General features: G+C 38.9%; 1 protein-coding gene across 1 annotated transcript in view; it reads right to left on the bottom strand.

Annotated features, from left to right (window-relative positions):
• The window catches only part of THSD7B (thrombospondin type 1 domain containing 7B), a 1,279,053-nt gene that overhangs the window by 37,478 nt on the left and 1,214,771 nt on the right, over positions 1-26,804 (bottom strand). The window contains exons 24-26 of the mRNA XM_063631314.1: positions 25,475-25,616; positions 23,289-23,404; positions 21,065-21,182 (exon numbers count right to left, since the gene is read on the bottom strand). Of these exons, the coding sequence (XP_063487384.1) occupies positions 21,065-21,182; positions 23,289-23,404; positions 25,475-25,616 (376 nt within the window). The remainder of the gene's footprint in view (positions 1-21,064; positions 21,183-23,288; positions 23,405-25,474; positions 25,617-26,804) is intronic.

Here is a 26,804-nt window from a genome sequence, read left to right as displayed (position 1 = left end):
TTTTCAGAGGTTTAGAACCAATTTCTTTCTTCACTGAACACAAGATAAAGTTGTTGGCTTATATGAAGGAACCAAGACGTTTAAAGAACATATGTTCAAATACTAGTCTCCTGTTCTGCAATGAAAGACAATTGATTAGCAAAAGTTGCTCAGGAAAGAGCAGTGCTCCCATATCATCTTCTGCCCCCTCCTAGGCATTAGGTCATCAGCTCATCAAGTGGAATAGAGATGGAATAACCTACATTATTTGTTTGTGCTTCTCTCTTTCTCTTGCACTCTTTCACTCTCACTCTCTCTTTCCTACTCACTCTTATTCTTTCTGATGAAGTACTCAGCACATATAATTTAATTACTATTAGTTATTTGTGAATATGATGGACTTCCAATGTTGTTATAAAGTTAAGTATGTAACTGTATTTGTGATAAATGTTAAAAGAAAAACAGGGTTCTGTGGAGGCATGCATTAGAATGGCAGCCCATTCTGAGAAGGAATCAGAGATCACTGCCACAAGCAGTGGAACTTTAAGCAGAAATCTGAAAAGATGTAAGTCAGACATGATGTGCAGAGAGAGTGCGCCACACAGAGGTGGGCGCATGTGAAGAGATGGTGAGGTGCAAAGGATCACATGTCTGAGGACCTGACAGAAGCCAGTGCAGCTGGAGCAGACAGTAATAGTGAGAAGGGCTTGAGAAAATGTTGTTAAAGCTATTAAAAGCAGAGTCTTTTAGTTGATGTCAAAGATTCTACATTTATATCCTAAGAGAAATGGAAAGCTAGTGAGGACTTCGCTTCTAGATAGAATTTACTTGAAAACCCTGGATAGAAACAATTACAGATACCTTCAAGTTTAGTGATAAGTAAGGGTGACTCACTTTCAAAGAACTAGAACTCTTAATGTCCACCAGAATATTATCACAGATTTGGTGGTAAACTAACTCTCTGAGAATATCCTCAAAGAAAACTAGGGGGTCTTAATCACTGGCTTCTAAATTCCTTAAGGTTTACACTTCTGTGCCTAACATGGTACTTCACAGACATTAAGTAAAGTGGACTATATGTTTAATTTATATTTTCATAAATTATTGATGTGATATTGCGTTATATGCAAATGTGTGATATAATAATATCAATACATTGGTTGAGCTAGTACCATGTGTTGGGCAATATTTTCAACACTTCATATGCATGGACTCATTTAATAGTGATAACAACCCAAGAGGAAAATTCTACTGTTTTCTCATATTATAGATGACAAAACTGAGGCTCAGAGAATTTAAGTCACTTGTTTGGGTTTAAAAAAACAAACAAAGTAGGTTGCAGAACAGGATTCAAAGCAGTTTTACTCTAGTAGCTGCTTCATTAATCATGTTGCTGGGTAGACATGAGCAAGACAGCAAAGATAGCTACCTATTTAAGTCTTTTATAGGAGACATACAAGGAATTTTAGATGGTGGTTGTGTTAATTCATTTTCATGCTGCTGATAAAGACATAGCCAAGACTGAGAAGAAATAGAAGTTTAATTAGACTTACAGTTCCACATGGCTGGGGAGGCCTCAGAATCATGATGGGAGGTGAAAGGCACTTCTTACATGGTGGTGGTAAGAGAAAAATGAGGAAGAGGCAAAAACAGAAACCCCTGATAAACCCATCAGATCTCATGAGTCTTACTCACGATCACAAGAATAGTATGGGAAAGACCGGCCCCCATGATTCAGTTACCTCCCCCTGGGTCCCTCCCACAACATGTGGGAATTCTGGAGATACAATTCAAGTTGAGATTTGGGTGGGGACACAGCCAAACCATATCATTCTGCCCCTGGCCCCTCCAAATCTCATGTCCTCACATTTCAAAACCAATAATGGCTCCCCAACAGTCCCCCAAAGTCTTAACTCATTTCAGCATTAACCCAAAAGTCCACAGTCCAAAGTCTCATCTGAGGCAAGGCAAGTCCCTTCTGCTTATGAGCCTGTAAAATCAAAAGCAAGCTAGTTACTTCCTGGATACAATACGGGCACAGGTATTGGATAAATACAGCCATTCCAAATGGGAGAACTTGGCAAAAATAAAGGGGTTATGTGGCCCATGCAAGTCCGAAATCCAGTGGGGCAGTCAAATTTTAAAGCTCCAAAATGATCTCCTATGACTCCAGGTCTCATTTTCAGGTCACACTGATGCAAAAGGTGGGTTGCCATGGTCTTGGGCAGCTCCATCCCTGTGGCTTTGCAGGGTATAGCCTCCCTCTTGCCTGCTTTCATGGGCTGGCATTGAGTGTCTGCAGGTTTTCTGGGCACATGGTGCAAGCTGTCAGTGGGTCTACTATTTACAGGGATGGAGAACAATGGCCTTCTTCTCACAGCTCCACTAGGCAGCACCCCACTAGGGACTCTGTGTGGGGCTCCAACCCCATATTTCCCTTCCGCACTGCCCTAGCAGGGGTTTTCCATGAGGGCCCTGCCCCTGCAGCAAACTTTGGCCTGGGCATCCAGGCGTTTCCATACACCTTCTGAAATCTAGGCAGAGGTTCCCAAACCTCAGTTCTTGACTTCTTTGCACCCTCAGGCTCAACACCACATGGAAGCTGCCAAGGCTTGGGGCTTCCACCCTCTGAAGCCACAGCCCGAGCTTTAAGTCAGCCCCTTTCAGCCACGGCTGGAGCAGCTGGGACACAGGGCACCAAGTCCCTAGGCTACACACATCACCGGCACCCTGGGCCCGGCCCACAAAACCACTTTTCCTGCTGGGCCTCCAGGCTATGATGGCAGGGCCTGCTGTGAAGGTCTCTGACATGCCCTGGAGACATTTTTCCCTTGGTCTTGGGGATTAACATTAGAGTCTTCGCTACCTATGCAAATTTCTGCAGCCGGCTTGAATTTCTCCTCAAAAAAAGTATGGCTTTTTCTTTTCTACTGCATCGTCAGGCTGCAAATTTTTCTGAACTTTTATGCTCTGTTTCTCTTTTAAAATGTAATGCTTTTAACAGCACCCAAGTCACATCTTGAATGCTTTGCTGCTTAGAAATTTCTTCCACCAGGTACCCTAAATTATCTCTCTCAAGTTCGAAGTTTCACAAATCTCTAGGGCAGGGGCAAAATGCCACCAGTCTCTTTGCTAAAACATAACAAGAGTCACCTTTCCTCCAGTTCCCAATGTGTTCCTCGTCTCCATCTGAGACCACCTCAGCCTGAACTTTATTGTTCATATCACTATCAGCATTTTTGTCGAAGCCATTCAACAAACCTCTAGGAGGTTCAACACTTTCCCACATTTTCCTGTCTTCTTCTGAGCCCTCCAAACTTTTCCAACCTCTGCCTGTTACCTAGTTCCAAAGTTGCTTCCACATTTTTGGGTATCTTTTCAGCAGTGTCCCAGTGTACTGGTATCAATCTACTCTATTAATCTATTTTCACACTGCCGATAAAGACATATCCAAGACTGGGAAGAATAAGAGGTTTAATTGGACTTACAGTTCCACATGGCTGGGGAGGCCTCAGAATCATGGGGGGAGGTGAAAGGCACTTCTTACATGGAGGTAACAAGAGAAAAATGAGGAAGAAGCAAAAGTGGAAACCCCTGATAAACCCATCAGATCTCATGAGACTTATTCACTATCATAAGAATAGCACAGGAAAGACCGGCCCCCATGATTCAGTTACCTCCCCCTGGGTCCCTCCTACAACACCTGGGAATTCTGGGAGATACAATTCAAGTTTGAGACTTGGCTGGGGACACAGTTAAATCATATCACTGGTAAAATTTCTTTCAGTGATAATATAGGCAAGGGCTGATTCTGCAACCCTGGGCACAGAGCTCTTGCATGGAGTGTATACGTTTAGACAGATGTTCTTCCCAGCATCACTCAAATCATACAGGTCAGATATCATTCACATCAAATGTTGTCCCTGCCAGATGAACACATTTGGCACAAGATTTCACATTAATTTTTGCTTAAGTACTCTTCAAGTTTTTTAATAACTTTAATGTTTATTCTCTTGACTGAAACACCTATTATCCTAATGTCATTATAATTGCAGGCTGTTCCATCCATCTTTGTAAGGATAATGACAATGTGGTGTCACCTTTATCACAGCCAAAGAGGCTCTATTTCATTACAACCAAATAACTTCAAGCTTGTCTTGAATTGATGGCATGCTGAGGGCCAGTACTATAGAACCATTTTATTTATTTCCATTAAGGTGACAGATATGTTCTGCTGGACATAAAGGTAGAGAAAATCTAATAAATGCAAAAGAAAAAAATGATGCTATTACTTTAAAAATAATGAAGTCTCAAGACCATTCACTGGAAGCACAGCCATATGGTTTCTCTTGCTTCTGCTATCCAAACACGAAGAGAAGATTTCCAAACAATGCCAATGACTTCCAAGAATATTTTTTGAAACCAAGGAACATACAGTAAATCTGCATTTTGATGTATTTTGTGTTTAATTGGTTCATGTTAAACTCCAATAAAAAATATTGCTAATAGATACATGCAAGTATAAGAGAAAATTACTGGACCTGATGCTTCTGTTGGGTAATTGTTATCTTTTACTATATCTCTTTTTCTATTTGAGTCAGGGATGTTTAGATTGTATGAGTTAAAGAACCAAAAATGTATCCCTCAAATAGAAAAAATCTAATAACATGGAATGTGGATGTTATCACTAAAGAGGTCTGCCACCTCCCAGGGTAATGGTCAAATATTACTTGGGATGCCAGACCTCAGAAAGGATGGAATATTCAACCAAGCAGCTATCTCCCAGCAATAATTATTCTATCCAGAAATCCTAACAGCAAGAGCCTGAAGGAATTGTTTTGGCAATGATGAGTTTTGATGGGAGAGAGAAAGCAGTGGAGGATGTGGCCAAATTAAAGGTAAAGGTATGGTGTGGTGTGGAACATGAGAGGAAGAGAATTTGAAACTAGCTGATGTGCCAGGCACAGTGGCTCACACCTGTAATCCCAGCATTTTGGAAGGCTGAGGCAAGGGGATCACTTGAGTCCAAGAGTCCGAGAAGAGCCTGGGCAGCATAGCAAGACCTCATATCTATAGAAAAAACATGGAAAGTTAAAAAATAAACCTGATATATGGTGGAGAGAGGCCTGGAATGGGCATTAAAAGTTTCTAGTTGGAAATAGTTCTCTCCAATTAACAACTAGTAAATGATATGACTACATACAAGTACTTTAACTCTTCTGAGCATAAATTTTCTGTAAAATAGAACTGAGAATACAAAAAGTCTTTATTACTTGAAGATAATTCATGTTAGAAAAAAATGCCACTTAAAAGTGAAGCTATTTTAAATGGGAATTAAATTATTTTAAATAAATAGTAAAAAATATTTAAATGAGACTTTTTTCTGAAACTAAAAAGAATGCAAGTGCGTTTATTTTATCTAATATCCGCTAGCATATATATTATGATTACAATTATGCACTCATTATTAGGACAAATAATAAATTGGTCATTGATATTTCTTACATAATTTTATGATAGCTGTAAGAGATCTTGATGTTTCATAGCTAACTTTCACAGCTTGAACATAAAGTCTTTGGCTGTTGAGTTAATTATCATCAGTTTTCCAAGGGCTCCCTTTAATCTTTGGTGTGAAGATCACTCCATATTGTATCCCCTTTGTAGTGGACACACATTTAATTTGCAGCTAAAGATAGACCAACAAATCCCCTGATTTGCAATGATGGAACATGTGTGTTAATGGAGAAAGCTTGTTGACTGGGCAAAGGTTCTGTAAATAAGTTTATTCATGAATATTTTGATGCTATGAGGGGCTTGGCTGTCTATAAAATTCACAATAATGCAGATTCAGGTGAAGAATATCAGATGATGAGGACTGCCTGGATATGTGTCACATAGGTTATACAAATAAAAAATACTGTATAAAAGCAACTTGCAAGGGGCTGGGCACAGTAGCTCATGCCTGTAATCCCAGCAGTTTGGGACACCAAGACGGGCAGATCACTTGAGGTCAGGAGTTCGAGACCAGCCTGACCAACATGGTAAAACCCCATTTCTAATAAAAATACAAAAATTAGCAGACATGGCAGTGTGTACTTATAATCTCAGCTATTCGGAGGCTGAGACAGGAAGATCGTTTGAACCTGGAAGGCAGAGTTTGCAGTGAGCCAAGATCGCACCACTGCACTGTAGCCTGTGACTCCATCTGAAAAAAAAAAAAAAAAAAAAAAGAAAGAAACTTGCGGAATATTTTAAATATGGTAAATGCTTTTATTTTTCTCTTCTTAAACATTTATTTTTAACAAATACTCTCATATAAATTCCTAGAACTGGCCCTGAAACATGCCTGTAATGAGTACATAAAACATGCTACCTGTGTCTCCTGTATTTTACTGGGCTTATTATATTAAATGAACAAAATTATAAAATACATAATTACACAGCCATGTCCCAACTCATCAAATCCCTTAACACTGTATCCTGGACTCTTTTTGTTCTCAGAGTAATAGTGAAGCTCGCTGCCATACATATCCTCATGCTTTCAAAGTCAGAAGGGAAGAATTTCCTTGGAAATTCTCTGGACTTGTCTTGCTTGGGTTTATGCTTTTCTTTTTTTTTCCTTTTTTTTTTTTGAGACGGAGTCTCACTCTGTCGGGTTTATGTTTTTCTATAACAGCATAAGACATGACAATAGGTATCAGTTGGGAACTAAATTCAATCACAAATATGGACAATATGCTGAATGAGCAATGCCTATTGAGATGAAGGAATAGAAGTTGACTCTATTCGTGCACTCATCAGGCTACAAAACAGAGAAAGACATTCCCTATAAAATACGTTTCCAATTAAAAAAATACCTAAATCATAGTAGGGTAAATGTGCTATTTGCTAGTAATTCTCCTCTCTGAGCCTTTTCCTCTTTTCCCCTGGAGAATACTGGGACCTCATTGTAAACAACATTGACATTGAGCTTATTATTATATGAGCAATAATCACTAGCAATGAAAGAAAAAGGATTGAATGGCAAGATCTTTAGAAAAAATAATAGACAGTGAGGTGGTATACAGGTTGTAAAAACAAAAACTGAAAGAGAGAGGCCAATCCTAGTGCCTGCATACAGGTTTAAAGCATATCAGACTAGATCGTATTCCCACTGAACTAGGCAGTAGTCAAACTTCCCTCTTGAGGCTCCACTGACAAAGTAGATGTAGGAAATTTTAAGCAATTCAGACAAATCTCAAAACTGGTAAACATTTGTCAATGTATACACTTAGAAAAAGAAAGGAAGTCAAATGCAGTAATTCCCTATTCTGACCATACTTTCCAATCAAAGTAGTCAGCCACCATGCCCTTTAGAGAACCACGCTGTAAACAACAATTCTTCTGTGGCCCTGACACATAGTCACTGAATTTACTGGAAATTATGGTTTTGATATCTCTGGCCAATTTGGATACGGCCCAGGCAAAGTATATATGTAAGAGATAATGGAAAAGGAAATATAAGAATAATAGAGAGATTGTTGAAGAAGGTTCCTATTGACTGGAAACAAATAGTTCATTGAATAAAATATCTGAGCAATTTACATAAATATACCTATAAACTGCAGTGCACTGTAGATATATAAAAGTAATAGTAGTATATGAAGTAACTTTGAGCTTCCAGCATGTCTATGAATATAATTGTTATTGGCTTGCTTTCCACCTGGACATTACTTCTTTTGAACATGAGTTAAATTTCCAAAGTTTATGCACAATCATTGGCAGAAAATGATCACCCAGAAGCCAACATCTAGAAGGGGCTGGCCAACTAAAACACGATGCGGAATAGGGTACAATGCCACTTAACTGAAGTTAATGACGGCCTTTCCTGATAAGAACCCCAAAATCAGGTTAATGAATAAAAGGTTTCTGCTTTCAAGGGTTTTCCCCCTATGGATTTATTCTTAAGCATTTGGTACCTGTGACCTAGTGTTAGACAATAGCAAATACTAGTAGATGACAATATAAGTGAAAAAGAAGCAAGGGAATACTAACAAAATCTCATTAGTAGATGGCCATGTTCAATCTAAGTTAATTTTAGTCATATATATTTCTATGTTTAAGGCATTTTATTGTATGATACCTTTCGTCATTGTAAAAGCAGTCCTCATTATGGAGGGAGGCACTAAATTAATTAAGGGAATACAATGTGCTTTGATATACAAGTGATATCATATATTCTTGCTTAGCTTTTTCTCTTCCTTATCCTGCTTTCTTCACTCTCCTGCCCCTGAGAGTTCCTCACCCTAATCTCTGAGTCACATAAGTCACTTTATCAACCCCGGTTTCAGGCTGAGTTTGGGACATAGTTATTAATATTCCCCTTTAACACATGATATACTGAGGCTCAGAGAATTTAAATATTTTTTGTGAAATGATACAGGTAGAAGGTTTGGGACAAAGATTTGTCTTGCTCCAAAAGCATATGCTTTCCAATAGATCTCATCTAATCCATGTCTTAGGTATCAGATACTATACTCTAGTTATTAGGCCACTCAAACTAGTTTGAGAATTGCACTTAGATCTATCTTTTGCAATAAATTTGTTATATGTATTTGTACACTCCATATTTTCTTTAGCAAAAAGTAATTAAGGTGACTGTGCTAACACCTTTCTCCTATGACAACTCTTTATTTGCTTTCGGGTACTCATCAGAGTAAATTTCTGAAAGCAGTGGAAAATCAGGTTGTGTATAAAATGCTCAATTAATTTCATGTGGCTTTTTAGGCTGGCCATCTACTAAAAAGTGGTTAAAGCTGTACTTCTCAGTTCTCTTAACAAATATCAGGAATTTTTATCCAAGTTTAAGTTCAAAATTTATTTTAAATATTACTGGTGGATACAGATTTGGGATCAAGGCTATTTTCCACTATAGCAGAGTGGAGGAAAATTACAGTCCTGATCTGCAAACTAAAGACAGCTCTTTAGCACGTGTGTGATACTGATGCAGCAGTAATTCTACACCCAGAGATACAGTCCATGAGCTTCCCCTATAGAGGGATTCCTGGGCTTATATGAAAACTGCTTCAGGTCTCCAGATATGCTTTTATCCTACGGAAGATCCAACTTAAGCAAGATAAACATTCTATAGGCTTTTCAGAGCAAAACAGACTCTAGTCCCAGCCAGGATCACGTCTCTGCCAGGTACATGGGAAGTAACAAGACCACCACTTTAGAAGTCAAGGCTGTGATGTCAAGGGGCTTAGATAGGTATTTTATGGCAGAAGATTAAGCACTTTTGACATTGCTTGGATATAAATAACTCCAGACTTTTCAATGGTAGAGTATGTATATGCATTCTGACCGCTTACCTCCAGTTCTATTTTCAACAATCACATTTCAGTTCCATTAAAAACTAACACAACTTGAGGGACCACTGAAATACCTATAAACAGCAGCAATACCCACAATGAGCAATTTCCGTGGGATGCAAGAAGGTGAGAGTGAGTTTGCAAATCTTGGAGCTAATCTTCACACCCTTTTTAGAGAAAACCATCAGAGTCACACATTACCTCTCTGTAAGATTGGCAGCTCTATTCCTATTAGATAAACTACATAACATGCAACATTATTGGTTGTGAGGCAAGAACATATTTAGAAGGTTTAAAATTCAGAGGGACTTCTTCAAGCGTTAATATATCTCACTGTCCTTTGTGTTCCAACCTATTACCTATTTTCTCTGCTTATTCTCAAACATACCTATAAATTATAATAATTTTTATAGTGATAAAGCATGCAACCAAGGGCCATGTACACAATAGATGATACAGTGTCAGATTTACAGGATCATAGTGGAACAAATGGGGGCTTTGGAGACACCTGAACTTGGGTTCAAATCCATCCACCACAACTGACAAGCTATGTAACCTTGGGCAGATTACTTCCGTGCCTATCATTACATCTGTAAAATTAGGTCTATACTTTATAGTACTGTTGTGAAGAATTACTAACATACCCCTAGCATCAGTAATTATATCCTTGACCAACAGGTATTAAAAAGTAATCCCTCTAATATTTCATCATTTTATAGATAAAAACAGTGCAAGAAAGTTCTGCACAGGATGAGTGAGCACTCCGACATCCTACAACTTGCCATGGAAAAGCTGACTCTAAAACCCAGATCGTCCAGTTTCTTGTCCATTCTTTTTCTTCCATTCCACTACCTAGCTTCTTGTTCTTTTGCCATAAGAATGAATTACTTGATACAGTAAATAAGTCTGAATTATTATGACAGACTGCGCCCAATCAAGAATACCATGCATTGATCAAATTGGATGCAGATACCAAAAATTAAAGTTACTGGCTTGCCCTTGAAACCTAGAAAAAAAAGCTGGAAGTCACAAAGTTGTTGTGTTTTGGAGTTAATACAAACTTATTTTCTCATTATGGGCTAGAGTTGACAGAAAAATTATATGCCATCTGGGAAACACAAGAAGTAGGCTGGGTCATATGATATAAAAATATTATAAACTCATATGCGTTAAATTTAAAAATATAAAATACAAAGAAATCATAGTCTGGATTTAATAACATTCTTAGAGTGTTATCAGTTAAATAATTATGAATAATTCATGACATGCTAAATTTAGGGAGTTCTACATCCCACTAAACTGATGAAAATTCAAGAGACAAAAAACATGACTAATCCAAATATTAAGCTCTTCTATTACAAGCTTTGATCTTTGAAATCTATCTAAAAAGATCCCTTAGTGGAAGCTTAGAATCAGTCTCTTTCTAAATTGAAATAAATTGGATTCAAACTGTTCTGACCTTGAAATCTTTAACACAATTAGAAAGTATATGCCAAGCATCAGGTGTACATTAAAGAGGCAATCCAGACACTTGGAAAATAAAGTAAGAGCTCATTTCAAAACTTCGCCTCAGATCACTGCAGTTCTGTGGGTTTGATGATGAAGTGTGGCTCATGGGGAAGCATCAGCGACATCCAGCACACCGGGTTTTGCCCAACAACTCAGCGAATGCAGAAACGGAGATAATTGTGTGAACTTTTGTTTTTGATAAAGACATCAGCTGAGAACTGCAGCTGCTGAAGTTTGACTCCCAGGTAACTCGCATGCCCACTTTAATGTGACTAAATAAACTCTACCTCTTCCTGTGGTCTCTGCCTATTGCTACAACCCATTCAAAAAGATAAAGTGGCTCCTACAAAAGAGAGCTGCTGGCACTTTGTCTTAGAACAGGCGAGCTGCTGATGTTTCTTAATGATGTCTCCAACCTTTGCAGCTCCACAATTTGGTCTCTTGAGAAACAAGTTCATCTATACCATACATTCCTGCTTCTGATTACTGCTATTCATTTACTGTTTGTTTTTCAGGTTGTGCTGTATGAGGATTCAAGCATGATTTAAATACAGAATTATCTTATTTTAATAATATTACTATCTACCACAGGAGTGATGGTTAGGGAAGAGTGGTGCCAGCAGACTGGAGCAGGAAGGTGAGAATGGGGAAGAAGTTTGGGGATGATGGGGAATAACATGATACACCCACAGAGGCTGCCTTGGCACAGTCTTGAGGGTAGGTGCTTAAAAATTCAAGGGCCATCTATCCTATTCCTCTTTGTACCACTCAATTCTGTTTTTAAAGTTCGAGATTGGGGCTGGGTGGGGTGGCTTATGCCTGTAACCCCAGCACTTTGGGGGGCCGAGGCAGGCAGATTGCTTGAGCTCAGGAGTTCAAGACCAGCCTGGGTAACATGGCATAACCCAGTCTCTACAAAAAATACAAAATTTCATCAGGTGTGACGGCATGTGCCTATGGTCCCAGGTACTTTGGGAGGCTGAAGTGAGAGGACTGCTTGAGCCTAGGAGGCAGAGGGTGCAGTGAGCCAAGATTGTGCCACTACATTTCGGCCTGGGCAACAGAGCAAGATTCTGTATCACGAAAAAAAAAATTGAGGTTGGGTGCAAATAAATGCAAGTAGAATATACTCATCTTTATATTTTTGTCTGAAGGTCTTAACATGGGACCTTAAATAGAACAGGTAGTCAAAAAATGCTTGTGAGATTGAATACTGAGCAGCCTAGTAAAGAAAACATTAGTCACAAGAGCTATGGCACCATCCTGCCCAAATATTATCCTACTAGACCCTTAGAAACTAGCCAGAAGTGATGTGTAACTGATGCCATACTTATATGCCAATAGACACTATCTAGATGATTTCCAAGTACTTTATGCAACTTGATTTCTCCAAGTAGTTAACATCCTTCCCTAGTCCTTCTGTGCCTTAGTTCACACAAGGACTTTTCTTGTGAAATCTGTGTTTTGTTTTTGTCTTTGTTTATTATTCTAAGGATTGGAGAAAGGTGAATTTTAGCTCAGACTATAGTTGCCTAGAACTCCTGAATAGTAGGATTCAAATTTGCATGGGTTTTTGTTGTTTGTAGACAAACAGGGTCTAGTAGACAACAGGGTCTGATGAGTCCACAGCACTAACAGAACTGCTTACAATTTCTAAGTGATCTTGTAATAGTAAACTTATGATTTGGGGTCTTACTCGTAAAGGTGGTATGTTGGAATAACACGGAGATCTGTTATGTTTCAGTGACTTGGTACAGTTGCAGAATTAGGACTTTCAGACAAAAATAATAATAAACAGATTTCCTGTCTCCTTGCATTGAACAAAATCTTGGATAATGAGACCTAAGAATGTAGGTATTTAGGCAAAGGAGAAGAAACAGCCACTGTTTCTTGGGATTCGCTGCCTTTGGGCTTGCAATCTAGCATGCAAGCTCTTCCCCTTTCAGCTTTCTTTTTATGGTCCAGAACCATCTAGGCAATGACAATAATAAAATTCTTTCAGTGTGCCAAGAACTGTGTTTCCACTGTGAAGATTCACCCACGAAGAATACAAACAGGGTCACTGGCCCCTTAGAAAAATAGACATGAAAATGGACTCAATTCATGCATGATAAAAATCGTAGGAGGTAGTCATGGGAATGATGGTGAGAGATTGAAATGTAGTATATTGGAACTGACAGAGCTGGCAGGGCAGTACAAAGTGATGGAGACAGCGGGCAGCACAGGTGAGATCCTGAAGATTCCCGTGGGCCATATTCACAATACAGGACTTTATTCTTTCTTGCCTTTTCCACGCTCTCCTTTATTACTGAGAGAAACAAACATCCCAGCAGTGGCCCTTGAGGACAACACTGTAGTGCTTATGGCAGTGGGATATCCAGAGTGGGTCTCTTCTGAACAGAGGAGCAACCAACTGTTTCAATGAAAGACATCACTGATGAAAATAATACCTCTCATTTGAATGTCTTTTGTGGATTCATCAAAGGGCATTATTACTTATTTGTTAGTTCACTCTCTGTTGTTCCTAAACTAGATTTTAAGCTCCATAAAAATAGGGAAATTGCCTTTTTTCCCTCAGTGCTGAATTCTAAGTACATAAGACTATAATTGACATGTATGTATTTGTTTATGGATAAAAAAATAGATGAATGACTTATATGTCAATATAAAAACACTTGATCAGATATTCATTTATAGACCATCATATAGGCTATGAATATAGTGTTTAGAATTTGGAGAGGAGTAAAAGGATGAGATATAAAATTGGGAGATGAGGGTGACTGCGTCTATGGAATAATTTTTAAAAGATCCTATGGAGTCTCCAATAACCCGTTCTTCTACAGACAGGTAGAGGAACATGGAGGAGAAAATTCACATATACTAAACACTCATGATGTGTCTGTTACTATGCCAGGTGTCTTCAAATACTTAATTTCATTTAATTCTCAAAACAAAAACTAAATCACTAACGTGCAAAATTCCAATTTATAGATAAAGAATGGGAGACTCAGAAAGATTTAGTTAATTGCTTAAACTGCTACATTTGAACTTAAATTTACACAACTTTAAAGTGGATGCCCCAGAGGAAACCATGCCTGACTGCCTCTTAAAACAATTGACAAACTATTGGTTAATCACTGAAATCTCGGTCCTAAGACCTGCCATTTCATTTCCATAGGCTCTTTGCTCTCACTTGAGCAAGAAATTACATATTATTGTTGGACATTGCAATTCCCATGCTTTCATTATGAGTGACATTCTTTGTAGAAGTAGTTGTGAAATTTTCTTAGTCACGTTTTCCTAATATGTACCCTGGCTACAGTTTTTGGCCCTGCTCTCTCTAGGATCTTACAGTTGAGTTCACAGATGAGCTCCTTTTTAATCGTGAGTCACACCTAGTTTCTCACACAATCTCAACTAAAGAAGATAATTATCAACAACATCAGCACATCCATTTGTGAGTAGCTTAGAGATGAGTCCATAACTTATTGCCAGTGGTCCAATATCAGGACTTCTAGAAAACTGCTTTCAAATCTCTTTGGTTGACAATCAGATCCAGGACCTGGTATCCCATCCTCCCTTCCCAATGATGATTTCTCCAAACTGCAGTTCTTCTTCCCATCTCCTCCCCTGTTTAATTTGCCTGCTATGGTTTGGATGTGGTTTGTGCCCACCAAAAGGCATGTCAACATTTGATCTCCTTTGCAGTGGGGTTGGAGGTAAGGACTAGTGGGAGGTATTTGAGTCATAGGTGAGGATTCCTCATTAATAAATTAATACCCTCCCTTGGGGGTGAGTGAATTCTCACTCTTGCAGGAATGGGTTAGATCTTGCAAGACAGGGTTGTTAAAAAGTGTGTGGCTTTCCTGGCTTCTTGCTCTTGTTCTCTTTCTCACCATGTGACTATTTTGCACATGCCTGCTCCCCTTCCACTTTCTGTTATGAGTTGAAGCAGCCTGAGACCCCCACCAGGTGCAGCTGCCCAATCTTGAACCTTCCAGGCACCAGAATCATTAGCCAAATAAACCTCTTGTCCTTATGAATTACACAGTCTTAGGTATTCTGTTATAGCAATACAAAGTGAACTAACACAGAAAATTGGTACTGAGGAGTGAATTGTTGGTATACACATACCTGAAAATGTGAAAGTGGCTTTGGAACTGGGTAATACATGGAGGCTGGAAGAGTTTGCAGGGGCAGGCTAGAAAAAGTCTGCACTGCCATAACTGGAGCAATAAGTGTGTTTTTGGTGACGGTTCAGAAGAAGACAAAATGATGAGGGAGAGTTTAGAACTTCTTAGAGACTGGTTAAGTGGTTGTGACCAAAATGCTAACAGAAAGATGGACAGTAAAGGACATGCTGATGAAGTCTCAGATGGAAATAAGGAACCTACTGGGAAGTGGATAAAAAACTATCCTTGTTACACCATAGCAAACAACTTGGTTGCATTGTGGCCATGCCCTACAGCTTTGTGGAATATAGAACTTAAGAGTAAAAGAATAGCATACCTGGTGGACAAAATTTCTAAGTGGCAAAGCTCAGGCTGCTGCTGCTTCTAACTAGCTTATGGTAAACTGCTAGAGATAAGGGAAGCTGAGTGGAAAGATTTGGAAAATTTTTAGCATGGCCATGTGGTAGAGAGTGAAAGAGTATCTTCAGGAAAGGAATACAAGAATACCGCCAAGAGACTCTTTGCTAAAAAGAGTAGCATGGCTAAAAGGGAGCCAGGTGGTAATGGTGAGAACAATGGAAAAAAAGCCCTGAAGGCATTTTAAAGATCTTCACGGCCAACCCTTCCCATCAGAGGCCCAGAAGTCTAGAAGGAAAGAATGGTTTCAGGGGACATGACCAGAGCACCACTGCCCTGTGTTGCCTCAGAGATCTGCTACCCACATCCCAGTGATTCCTGCTCGAGCAGCCATGGCTCAAACTGCCCTAGATGTAACCATGCTGTCACTCTAGAGAGTCTAAGCTATAAGCTTTAGGGGCATCCACATCCATATTACTAATTTTGTAATGGGAGAGCAGCGAAGGTATGCTGGCTTCCACCTAGATTTCAGAGGACGTGTCAGAAAGCTTGGGAGCCCAGACAGAAACCTGCCACAGGAGTGGAGCTGCCACAGAGTTTCCACCATGGCAAAGCCTAGTAGATCCCTGGAAGCAGGGCTGCCTTGGGGACCCCAGACTGTAGAGCCATCAGCAGTGTGCAATGCCCACCTGAAAAAGCCATAGGCATTCAACTTCAACTGGCAAGAGCAGCCACATGAGCTACACTCAGCAAAGCCATAGAGGTGGGGTTGCCCAAGGCCTAGGGAGCCCATCTCTTGCACCAGTGTGCCCAGGACATGCAGTCAAATGAATATGTTCCAGAAATTTAAAATTTCATGCCTGTCCTGCTATGTTTTATACTTTCCTGGGCCCTGTCATTTCTTTATTCAGGTCTATTTTTCTATTTTTTTTTTTATTATACTTCAAGTTCTAGGGTACATGTGCACAATGTGCAGGTTTGTTACACATGTATACATGTGTCATGTTGGTGTGCTGCACCCATTAATTCGTCCTTTACAGTAGGTATTTCTCCTAATGCTATCCCTCCCTCACCCCCGACCCCATGACAGGCCCCAGTGTGTGATGTTCCCCACCCTGTGTCCAAGTGTTTTCATTGTTCAATTCCCACCTATGAGTGAGAACATGCACTCTTTGGTTTTCTGTCCTCGTGACAGTTTGCTCAGAATGATGGTTTCCGGCTTCATCCATGTTGCTACAAAGGACATGAACTCATCCTTTTTTATGGCTGCATAGTATTCCATGGTATATATTTGCTACATTTTCTTAATCCAGTCTATCATTGATGGACATTTGGGTTGGTTCCAAGTCTTTGCTATTGTGAATAGTGCTGCAATAAACATATGTGTGCATGTGTCTTTATAGCAGCATGATTTATAATCCTTTGGGTATATACCCAGTAATGGGATTGCTGGGTCAAATGGTATTTCTAGTTCTAGATCCTTGAGGAATCGCCACACTGTCTTCCACAATCGTTGAACTAGTTTACATTCCCACCAACAGTGTAAAAGTGTCCTATTTCTCCACATCCTCTCCAGCACCTGTTATTTCCTGACTTTTTAATGATCGCCATTCTAACTGGTGTGAGATGGTATCTCATTGTGGTTTTGATTTGCATTTCTCTGATGGCCAGTGATGATGAGCATTTTTTTCATGTGTCTGTTGGCTGCATAAATGTCTTCTTTTGAGAAGTCTGTTCATATCCTTTGCCCACTTGTTGATGGGGTTGTTTGATTTTTTCTTGTAAATTTGTTTAAGTTCTTTGTAGATTCTGGATTAGCCCTTTGCCAGATGGGTAGATTGTGAAAATTTTCTCCCATTCTGTAGGTTGCCTGTTCACTCTGAGGGTAGTTTCTTTTGCTGTGCAGAAGCTCTTTAATTAGATCCCATTTGTCTATTTTGGCCTTTGTTGCCATTGTTTTTGGTGTTTTAGACATGAAGTCCTTGCCCATGTCTATATGGTATTGCCTAGGTTTTCCTCTAGGGTTTTTATGGTTTTAGGTCTAACATTTAAGTCTTTAATCCATCTTGAATTAATTTTTGTATAAGGTATAAGGAAGGGATCCAGTTTCAGCTTTCTACATATGGCTAGCCAGTTTTTCCAGCACCATTTATTAAATAGGGAATCCTTTTCCCATTTCTTGTTTTTGTCAGGTTTGTCAAAGATCAGATGGTTGTAGATGTGTGGTATTACTTCTGAGGGCTCTGTTCTGTTCCATTGGTCTATATCTCTGTTTTGGTACCAGTACCATGCTGTTTTGGTTACTGTAGCCTCATAGTATAGTTTGAAGTCAGGTAGCGTGATGCCTCCAGCTTTGTTCTTTTGGCTTAGGATTGTCTTGGTGATGCCGGCTCTTTTTTGATTCCATATGAACTTTAAAGTAGTTTTTTCCAATTCTGTGAAGAAAGTCATTGGTAGCTTGATGGGGATGGCATTGAATCTATAAATTACCTTGGACAGTATGGCCATTTTCATGATATTGATTCTTCCTATCCATGAGCATGGAATGTTCTTCCATTTGTTTGTGTCCTCTTTCATTTCTTTGAGCAGTGGTTTGTAGTTCTTCTTGAAGAGGTCCTTCACATCCCTTGTAAGTTGGATTCCTAGATATTTTATTCTCTTTGAAGCAATTGTGAATGGGAGTTCATTCATGATTTGGCTCTCTGTTTGTCTGTTATTGCTGTATAGGAATGCTTGTGATTTTTGCACATTGATTTTGTATCCTGAGACTTTGCTGAAGTTGCTTATCAGCTTAAGGAGATTTTGGGCTGAGATGACGGCGTTTTCTAAATATACAATCATGTCATCTGAAAACAGGGACAATTTGATTTCCTCTTTTCCTAATTGAATACCCTTTATTTCTTTCTCCTGCCTGATTGCCCTGGCCTGAACTTCCAACACTATGTTGAATAGGAGTGGTGAGAGAGGGCATCCCTGTCTTGTGCCAGTTTTCAAAGGGAATGCTTCCAGTTTTTGCCCATTCAGTATGATATTGGCTGTGACTTTGTCATAAATAGCTCTTATTATTTTGAGATATGTCCCATCAATACCTAGTTTATTGAGAGTTTTTAGCAAGAAGGGTTGTTGAATTTTGTCAAAGGCCTTTTCTGCATCTTATTGTGATAATCATGTGGTTTTTGTCTTTGTTTCTATTTATATGATGGATTATGTTTATTGATTCGCATATGATGAGCCAGCCTTGCATCCCAGGGATGAAGCCAACTTGATCGTCATGGATAAGCTTTTTGATGTGCTGCTGGATTCGGTTTGCCAGTATTTTATTGAGGATTTTTGCATCGATGTTCATCAGGGATATTGGTTTAAAATTCTCTTTTTTTGTTGTGTCTCTGCCACGCTTTGATATCAGGATGATGCTGGCCTCATAAAATGAGTTAGGGAGGATTCCTTCTTTTCCTATTGATTGGAATAGTTTCAGAAGGAATGGTACCAGCTCCTCTTTGTACCTCTGGTAGAATCCGCTATGAATCCATCTGGTCCTGGACTTTTTTTGGTTGGTAGGCTATTAAGTATTGCCTCAATTTCAGAGCCTGTTATTGGTCTATTCAGGGATTCAACTTCTTCCTGGTTGAGTTTTGGGATGGTGTATGTGTCGAGGAATTTATCCATTTCTTCTAGATTTTCTAGTTTATTTGCATAGAGGTGTTTATAGTATTCTCTGATGGTAGTTTGTATTTCTGTGGGATTGGTGGTGATATTCCCTTTATCATTTTTTATTGTGTCAATTTGATTCTTGTCTCTTTTCTTCTTTATTAGTCTTGCCAGCTGTCTATCAATTTTGTTGATCTTTTCAAAAAACAAGCTCCTGGATTCATTGATTTTTTGAAGGGTTTATTGTGTCTCTATCTCCTTCAGTTCTGCTCCGATCTTAGTTATTTCTTGCCTTCTGCTAGCTTTCCTATTTAGGAATAGGAATGTTTACAAATATCTATACCACCATTGTACCTTGGAAGCAAATAACTTGGTATTTTTTGTTTGTTTGTTTGTTTGCTTTTTTTTTTTTTTTTTTTGCAGGCTCAAAGCTGGAAGAACTTACCTTGAGTCTCAGATGAGACTCTGGATTTTGGGCTTCTAAGTTGGTACTGAAACAAGTTAAGACTGAGGATTATTGGATGGAATGACTGTATTTTGCATGTGAGAGGAACATGAGCTTTTAGATTCACCTGTGGAATGCTATGGTTTGGATTTTTTTGTTTCCAGCAAAACTGAGATCAAAATTTGATCCCCTTTGTGATGGTCTTGGACAATGAGGTCTATGGGGTGGTGTGTGGGTCATAAGTGCAGATCCCCCATGAATGGATTAATGCCCTCCCTGGGTGCGAATGAGTTCTTACACGTGCAGGAATAGATTCATTCCTGCAACACAGGGTTATTTCTCTCTTGCTTCCTCAGTTTCTCTCTCTTGCTTCCTCTTTCACGATGTGATCTCTTTACAAACACCTTCTCTCCTCTGCTTTCTGCCATTAGTTGACACAGCCTGAGGCTTTCGCCAGATGCAGCTGCCTAATCTTGAGCCTTGTAGCCACAGGAATCATGAGCTAAATGAACCTATTTTCTTCATAAATTAACCAGCTTCAGGTATTCTATTATAGCAGCACAAAATGCACTAAGATGTACTAACAGTGTACCAGGATTTCTCCCTAGGTCCTTTCTCCAAATTTTTGACATTTACCTTATGATATATTGCAACTCTACTTTAGGACCAGAGTTCTATCCTCAGCCAGCTCTGTTTTATGCTATGGTCTTGTTGCTTTCTCTCCTGTGGGCCCATGTCTTGACCCTACTTCAGCCTAATGACTGGAATGCCACCTATGTTTTCACTTACCTGCCTCACTACTGGGTATCAATTGCCTTCTGCATTCCTTGCCATGGTGCATTACTTATCCACTGGGATTCTGGGATCGTGTAGTAATGATTTCTGTTTCTTCCCAAAGATTTATACTCCCTTTCCTTTATAACATTATGTGATAATGTAACATTATTGCTGAGATGTGACTGACTACACAGAAAGCACATTTCCTTCCCTGCCATCTTCCAATAAGTTGGAAACGTAGAGCAATTTTGTCTAATATATATGCAAGAGATGTATGCTGCTCCAACCCAGTTCATAAAACCTCCACAGAGCCAAGTGATATCACCATCGAGAGTAACTTGGACCCGTTAAAGTGGCAGAACCTCTGTGATCTTGTGTCCTTGATTTACATTTTGAAGCATAAAGCCCTCTCTTTATGTGGGTGAAAAGCAAGTCTCTAGTCTATTATGTTCAGCCTAGGGTGTGCTTTGGGGGTTTACGTGGTATAGTAGACAGCTTTACTTAAATAATACATACTACTTTTTCCAAAAACCACTGAGGCCAACATGTTTTTTCAATTTGTTGAGCTTATGACCTTCTGAATAAACATTGTCCCATAGGTTCATCAGCCTCTCTGGAGTCTGCCACTGTTATCTGGTCCATTCTGCCGCCTCTGCCTCACTCTCCTGAACTGATAAGAGGCCAGGCTCTGTTTTTCTTCCCCTGTGGGTCAGTTTCATATTGACTTCAGCTGGGTCCCATATCTTATGCCATTTATCAAGCTGTGGCATACTGAAAGATATTGAGAAACCTACACTAGTGAGTGGAAAACATGGGGAAACCAATACCTCCATGGCCACAGGTCTGTGAACACTCTGTCCAAGCCGTCCACCCTGAAAGCTGACAGTTGACCATGCATTCCACCAAGCAGGGAATGCTCATTCTCTGGGGCTTCTCCAAATTATGCTGCAAATGGAAATGAAACACAGCTTTATTGGAGAAATCACTCTTTAGTCAAATCACTGTCCTTTCATGGGAAAGACTCGCCTTTACTCTGTGATAATAACCTTTCCATATTTCAGTGGGGAAGTATATCCTTTCTTATATAAATTAGTGACAATCATAGAAAATGATTGTCCTTTAATTACCAAATAAAAATTTGTCAGCCAAAATTTCTTTTTATAAAATCCTAAACTCTATTAGGCTGCCAGGAAAGCAGAGGTGTCTCGTTACACAGAGATCTGTCCTGTTGCTCAATCAGCAAGGAACAAGAAAGACACTTCAGTGCCAACTTCAGGCACTTTGTGCTTCTGAATAGGCCAAAAGTACATAGAAGGCCAACACAGAAAGCCAGCTAGGCTAGAAAATAAATAATATGGGGATAAAAATACAATCAGCAACCCATCTAAAGTGCATAAAAAAGCCTGGGCTAAAAACACAACCGTGGTCATAACGATGGGTCAAGTTGATGATACAGTTTATGTTTTTTCTTGTCCTCTCTGAAACCAGCATCTTGGCAAACCATACAAATTTTCTAATGGCCAAGGTAGCAGAGGTCCTAGTGAAAGAATAAAGCACCTGAGAAACACAGAAAGAATAATTAAAAATTCTGCTCTAGGAATAACACACTATTTGTGTGCTTACTTAGGAAAACTTTGAATTCAACATGAATTATATGTTAGCAATATCCTTACCAAGCTAAAATTAATGATTATGGTACAATGACTTGCCAAGTGGGTAAAACGGATATTATCATAATGAGACCTACAATCCATCTAAGATATATGGATATTCTAGTTACGTTAATAATTTGAGATTTCTTTAAACTGGTATTTTTTACATATTTATTGGGCATATGGTATCTGGAAATCAGAGAAACTGACTTTCTGTTAATGAATAGTTTATATCTTTTTGTATCAAAAGAAAATACTCATTACATACACTAAATAAACAATGCTCACCTATTGGGAGTTGTAGATTAATGATTTTTTTCCCCTGAAACAGACAACTTCTTTAGAGGCTGATTAAATAAAATAAATGTTAAAATAAATCATGGTATACAGCATTCTGCCATGTATCAGTCAGTTTCGGAATTTGATTAAATGGAAATCCATTTCAGATGTTCTGTTCTCAGGACTGGTGACGTAGCCTGCAGCTGCTCTGTTGGTTTAAAGAGCATGAGCGTGTTGTGACAATACTTAACAGAGTGAAGTTGGGATAGGTGACAGAGGTTTGTTTTGTTTTAATTCCCACTGATGTATTCCACCTCTATTAAGAGAAGTGCCACCAATTTTCATTTTGCCAGTTTGTTAAAGAAGTTCCTGGGGAAACGTGAGTTAACTGGTCCCCCTTTTCCAATTTATCCAAAGATTGTTTCAGTGATTCTTGAAGTGTGATAGTATCTTTCCTTCTATTAAACTGCCCCCATAGTGTTTTTCATTTATATGTTGGCAAGAAAATGCCAAGTTCTTTGGAAAAGGTCTGACTATAGCTTTTGTCTGAACTCCATATAGTTTGGAACAGAGAAAAAAAAGGAGGGCTATAAAATTACAAAGATTCAGAACCCATGAATTTGAAACTTAGTAGGGATGCATTTTAATGTAGGTTGAAAAGAAAAATCTCTGTTATTTATCCAAATATTATCTGCTTAAGCAAACTGACATGACTCTGTAATGGCAAGTGTCCATGTTCGTCTTCTATGCCAGGGACAGTATTATCACATATGCAAATGCATCACCTGTCCAATACAAAAGAATCATATTTAAATATTAAAGTCACCCAAGGTCAACAGTTTGGCAAACAAGTACAGTTAAATAACTTTTTATAAGTAATAAAAATATATATTTTTAATGAACCCATTTCTCCACTACAAAAATGACCTTTCCCAGTCATTTTGAGTGAATTCAAACTAGTGAGCTACAGCCGTACTATACTGGCACCCTTTACTCTAACTGAACCTAAGCTGAGATGAGACGAAATCAGTCCGTTATCTATATTGGACATCATGGAACTGCAGACCAATATTAAGAAAAACAAAGCCTTGGACGTGAGCTATGAGTATAAACACATTACCTGCTCACATTGCTCCATGCTGACTGGCTTGCCATCACTGCGCACACAGCTTAGCAGGCGGGTCCTGACGCCTTGACCACAGGGTGCGTTTTCACTCAGCTGGCACGTGCTCCACTCTACAGGCATAGGATCACCCACACTGAGTTTCACAATTATGGTCATGTGAGTAAAATACAACAGATCTTTGATTATCTGCATTGGTGGAGAATAATCCACACATAATCCTAAAATCATTTCCAGGTAGCTTTGGGAAGCATCATGCGATGCCCTTATTGCAAAACAAACAAAAACCAAATACACAAAGAAAAGTGAGTTACCTACTTAAATTTGCTTTCCAGAGATAAAGAGCCAAATGGTTTGTTAGAAACCATCTCATGGTTGGCTGGAGTAGAAGAGGAAAGATACTAACCAGGATGGTAAAAAAAAACCACTTTAGAATCAACTATTTGTTGAGGATAATTGGAGAAAAAACAACCCATAAATTATGTCAGTTGCTATGGTCCAGATGTTTGTGTCCCCCTGCAAAATTCATATATTTAAATCCTAACCCTCTAGGTGATGGCATTTTGAGGGAGAACCTTTGGGAGGTAATTAGAATATGGGAGCTGAGCTCTCATAAATGAAATTAGTGCCTTTATAAAGGAGGCCTAAGGGAGCTTGTTTGCCCCTTCCATCCTGTGAGGATGTAGCTAGAAGGCACTGTCTAGAGATACAGGCCCTCCTCACCAGACACTGAATCTAGTAGCACCTTGATTTTGGACTTCCAGCCTCCAGAACTATAAGAAATATATTTATGTGTTTGATAAGCTACTTAGTCTATAGCAATTTGTTATAGCATGCAGGACAGATTAAGACACCAATCTTTCATGCAAACTTGAAAACATTTTCAATACTAAATCCGATCATTTAAACCATTTAGTGCATTTCATACAGAATAGTCAAAAGAGATGTTCCAGGAAAGAAAGAGGAAAAGGCACATAAAACTGTATGGACTGTTACAGAAACTATATTTTTTCAGATTGTTCTATCATGAGAAAAAGTTTTACAGATTTGGCTAGTCATATTACAAACCAGATGGTGAAGAATTAGAATAAATTATCCCAAAGTTAATTTGATTTTTAAACAACTTATTTTTGGTGTCAGTAGAAAGGAAGACCCTTGGTCATATAAAAACTCTTTAAGGAAATTTTCCATATTGGCAGATGATCTAATAGTTTAATAGGAATAGAATAGCAAACCCATGTATAGTAAAATCAGAGTTTCAAAGATATGCTCTTCCAATAAAGCAAGTTTTATTGTATTTCTGAAACAGTACTATAAAAACCAGAGATCTTTTCTCTAAAGAAAAAGGACAAATACACCAGGTCATCTTCACCCATGAAGACAATCAGACAGCCCCACAGAAGTCACTGTGAGGTTTTTCACAAGAGGAATCTCAGCAGAGCCAACGTGGCTGTGGTGAGGATTTTTTTTTTTCTTTCAGAAAAGGCAATTGCTTTGCCTCTGCAGGCATGTGGTGGTCTGGTTGTCAGTACTGAATTCAATGCTGTGACTTGACATGGTTCCACATTTTGTAGCATTTTGGAATGTCTGCTGCTGCAGGGAATGGCAAGTAGCAGATCAATGTAACTATAACAGTCCTCTGGCTTTAGACACTGAGCACTGTGGTGCCTGGAAAAATCCTGAGCAGCAGCCGAACAGCTAGACTGATGTAATTCCCAGTGCCTCAAAAACATCCCTGACCAGTCAGTCGTAGCATTCATTCTTATTCAGACCCATACAGAAAGTACCTCACAAGCTCAGATTTCTGAAATAATAAAAGGCACGAAAGAGCTAAATTCTATGACAATATGATTACATTCTTCTCTCAATGGTAAATTCTCTGCTACTTATTTTTGTTGTTTCAGTTTGTCATGGCTTAAATCAACATTTTGCTGAAATGTTGCTAAATCTTTCTAAGCTTCTCTTACTACAGAGATTTTATGCGGCCTTGCTGATTCTACATGCCGAGAGTGGGCATTTCTTTCTGTGAGGGGATACTGGAAACATCAAGTCCTCAGGCTTTTATGCAATACACTCACACATTCTACTCTCCATTCTTAATCTTGAGAATGAAAACACACACAAAAATTCTCTCATTAGTCAATGTCCAGGGAAAACAACAAGGTCATAGATTTTAACTGTACCTGTTAGATTGTACTGGAACTGGAAGCAATTTTCATTAAGGAGGCAAGGCTGCACCTGTGAGTCTTCAGCACAAGTCCTTGAGTTCAGTGATGGTCTTAGCAGGTGGCGAGTTCTTCTCTGCATTGTGTGGGGATCACATGACTATTAAAATCAGAGTAGGAAAAGTTATCTGTGGGCAAGTTATTTGATAAATTGTATAAGATATGCACGTATAAGTAGGCACATATATAACAATATAAGGGAATAGATTATCTAGAGGGTTAAACGTATTACTTAGAAAATGAAACCATTCTGTGAATTATTATAAATTCTTTTTTTCCACCTGACAACTCTTTTGTTTTTCCTGTGTTACCTTGAAGGCTACATTTCTATCTCCCATATACAATTAAGCGCACAGAGACTATTTCTATCATTTAAACTCACACTGTACTCTCAAATAATCTGCAACAATGTAAGAGATCCATACATTTTGAATGTTTAAATGCTTTTCATTTAAAAAAAAAGGAAGAAACTGCCCTGTGACCTCAGATAGTCTAGATAAATAAAAATAGTCACACAGAAAATTTTCATGAGAAAATCATTTTTTAAACACTAGAACACAGAGATATAGAAAGGGAATTATAAAATCAATATTGCCAATACACTAGAACCTTCTTCCTATTTAGGAATGCGTTTGGTCCACAGAGCATGGACAACTGCATGCTGTTGCCCTTCTGGCAAAATTAATGTGAAAATGTGAACTCCAAAGATATCCTGCAAATATCATGATACCTGTGGCTCTACATGTCCTCCTGTAGCCTCAGCTCCTATAATGCTCTTGACCCAGTTCAACCGGCCTGCCAGATTTCATCCAGCTGGTCTACCCACAGTGGGCCTTCAAGCTCCTCCTACTCGAACAATCTTCTTTCCACTGTCCTCCAAATTCTATTCACTGTTTTCAGAACACTAATCAAGCCTCACTCCTCTCACAGTCTTTTGTCTAACAATACCATGTTCTTCTCTTCCTTTGTGAGCAAACTTCTACTCATGCTTAGGAAATTCTGTATATAACTGCTTCTAAACACATATACATACATGTATCCTCAGGTGCTACCTTTCTTTACGTCACCATTCTGTTTCTTCATCACCCTGCCTCTTACTTTCTTTACAAATTCCTTTAGGGCATGTTGGATCATAGCTTCTACTTCTCATGTCACTCCCTGAAAGTCTCAATATCAATTATATGTCGCGGTTTTTCAACAAATACCATTAAACATGTTCACAACATGCAATCCCAGACCCCCAATCTAACGATGCCCATAGATTCTTAAGTCATGGGAAAAATAAAAG

This window comes from Symphalangus syndactylus, chromosome 22, assembly GCF_028878055.3.
Source record: "Symphalangus syndactylus isolate Jambi chromosome 22, NHGRI_mSymSyn1-v2.1_pri, whole genome shotgun sequence".
Classification (NCBI taxonomy): Eukaryota; Metazoa; Chordata; class Mammalia; order Primates; family Hylobatidae; genus Symphalangus; species Symphalangus syndactylus.
Note: the sequence above shows the minus strand (reverse complement) of the source record. Positions and strands in the feature narration are given on the sequence as shown.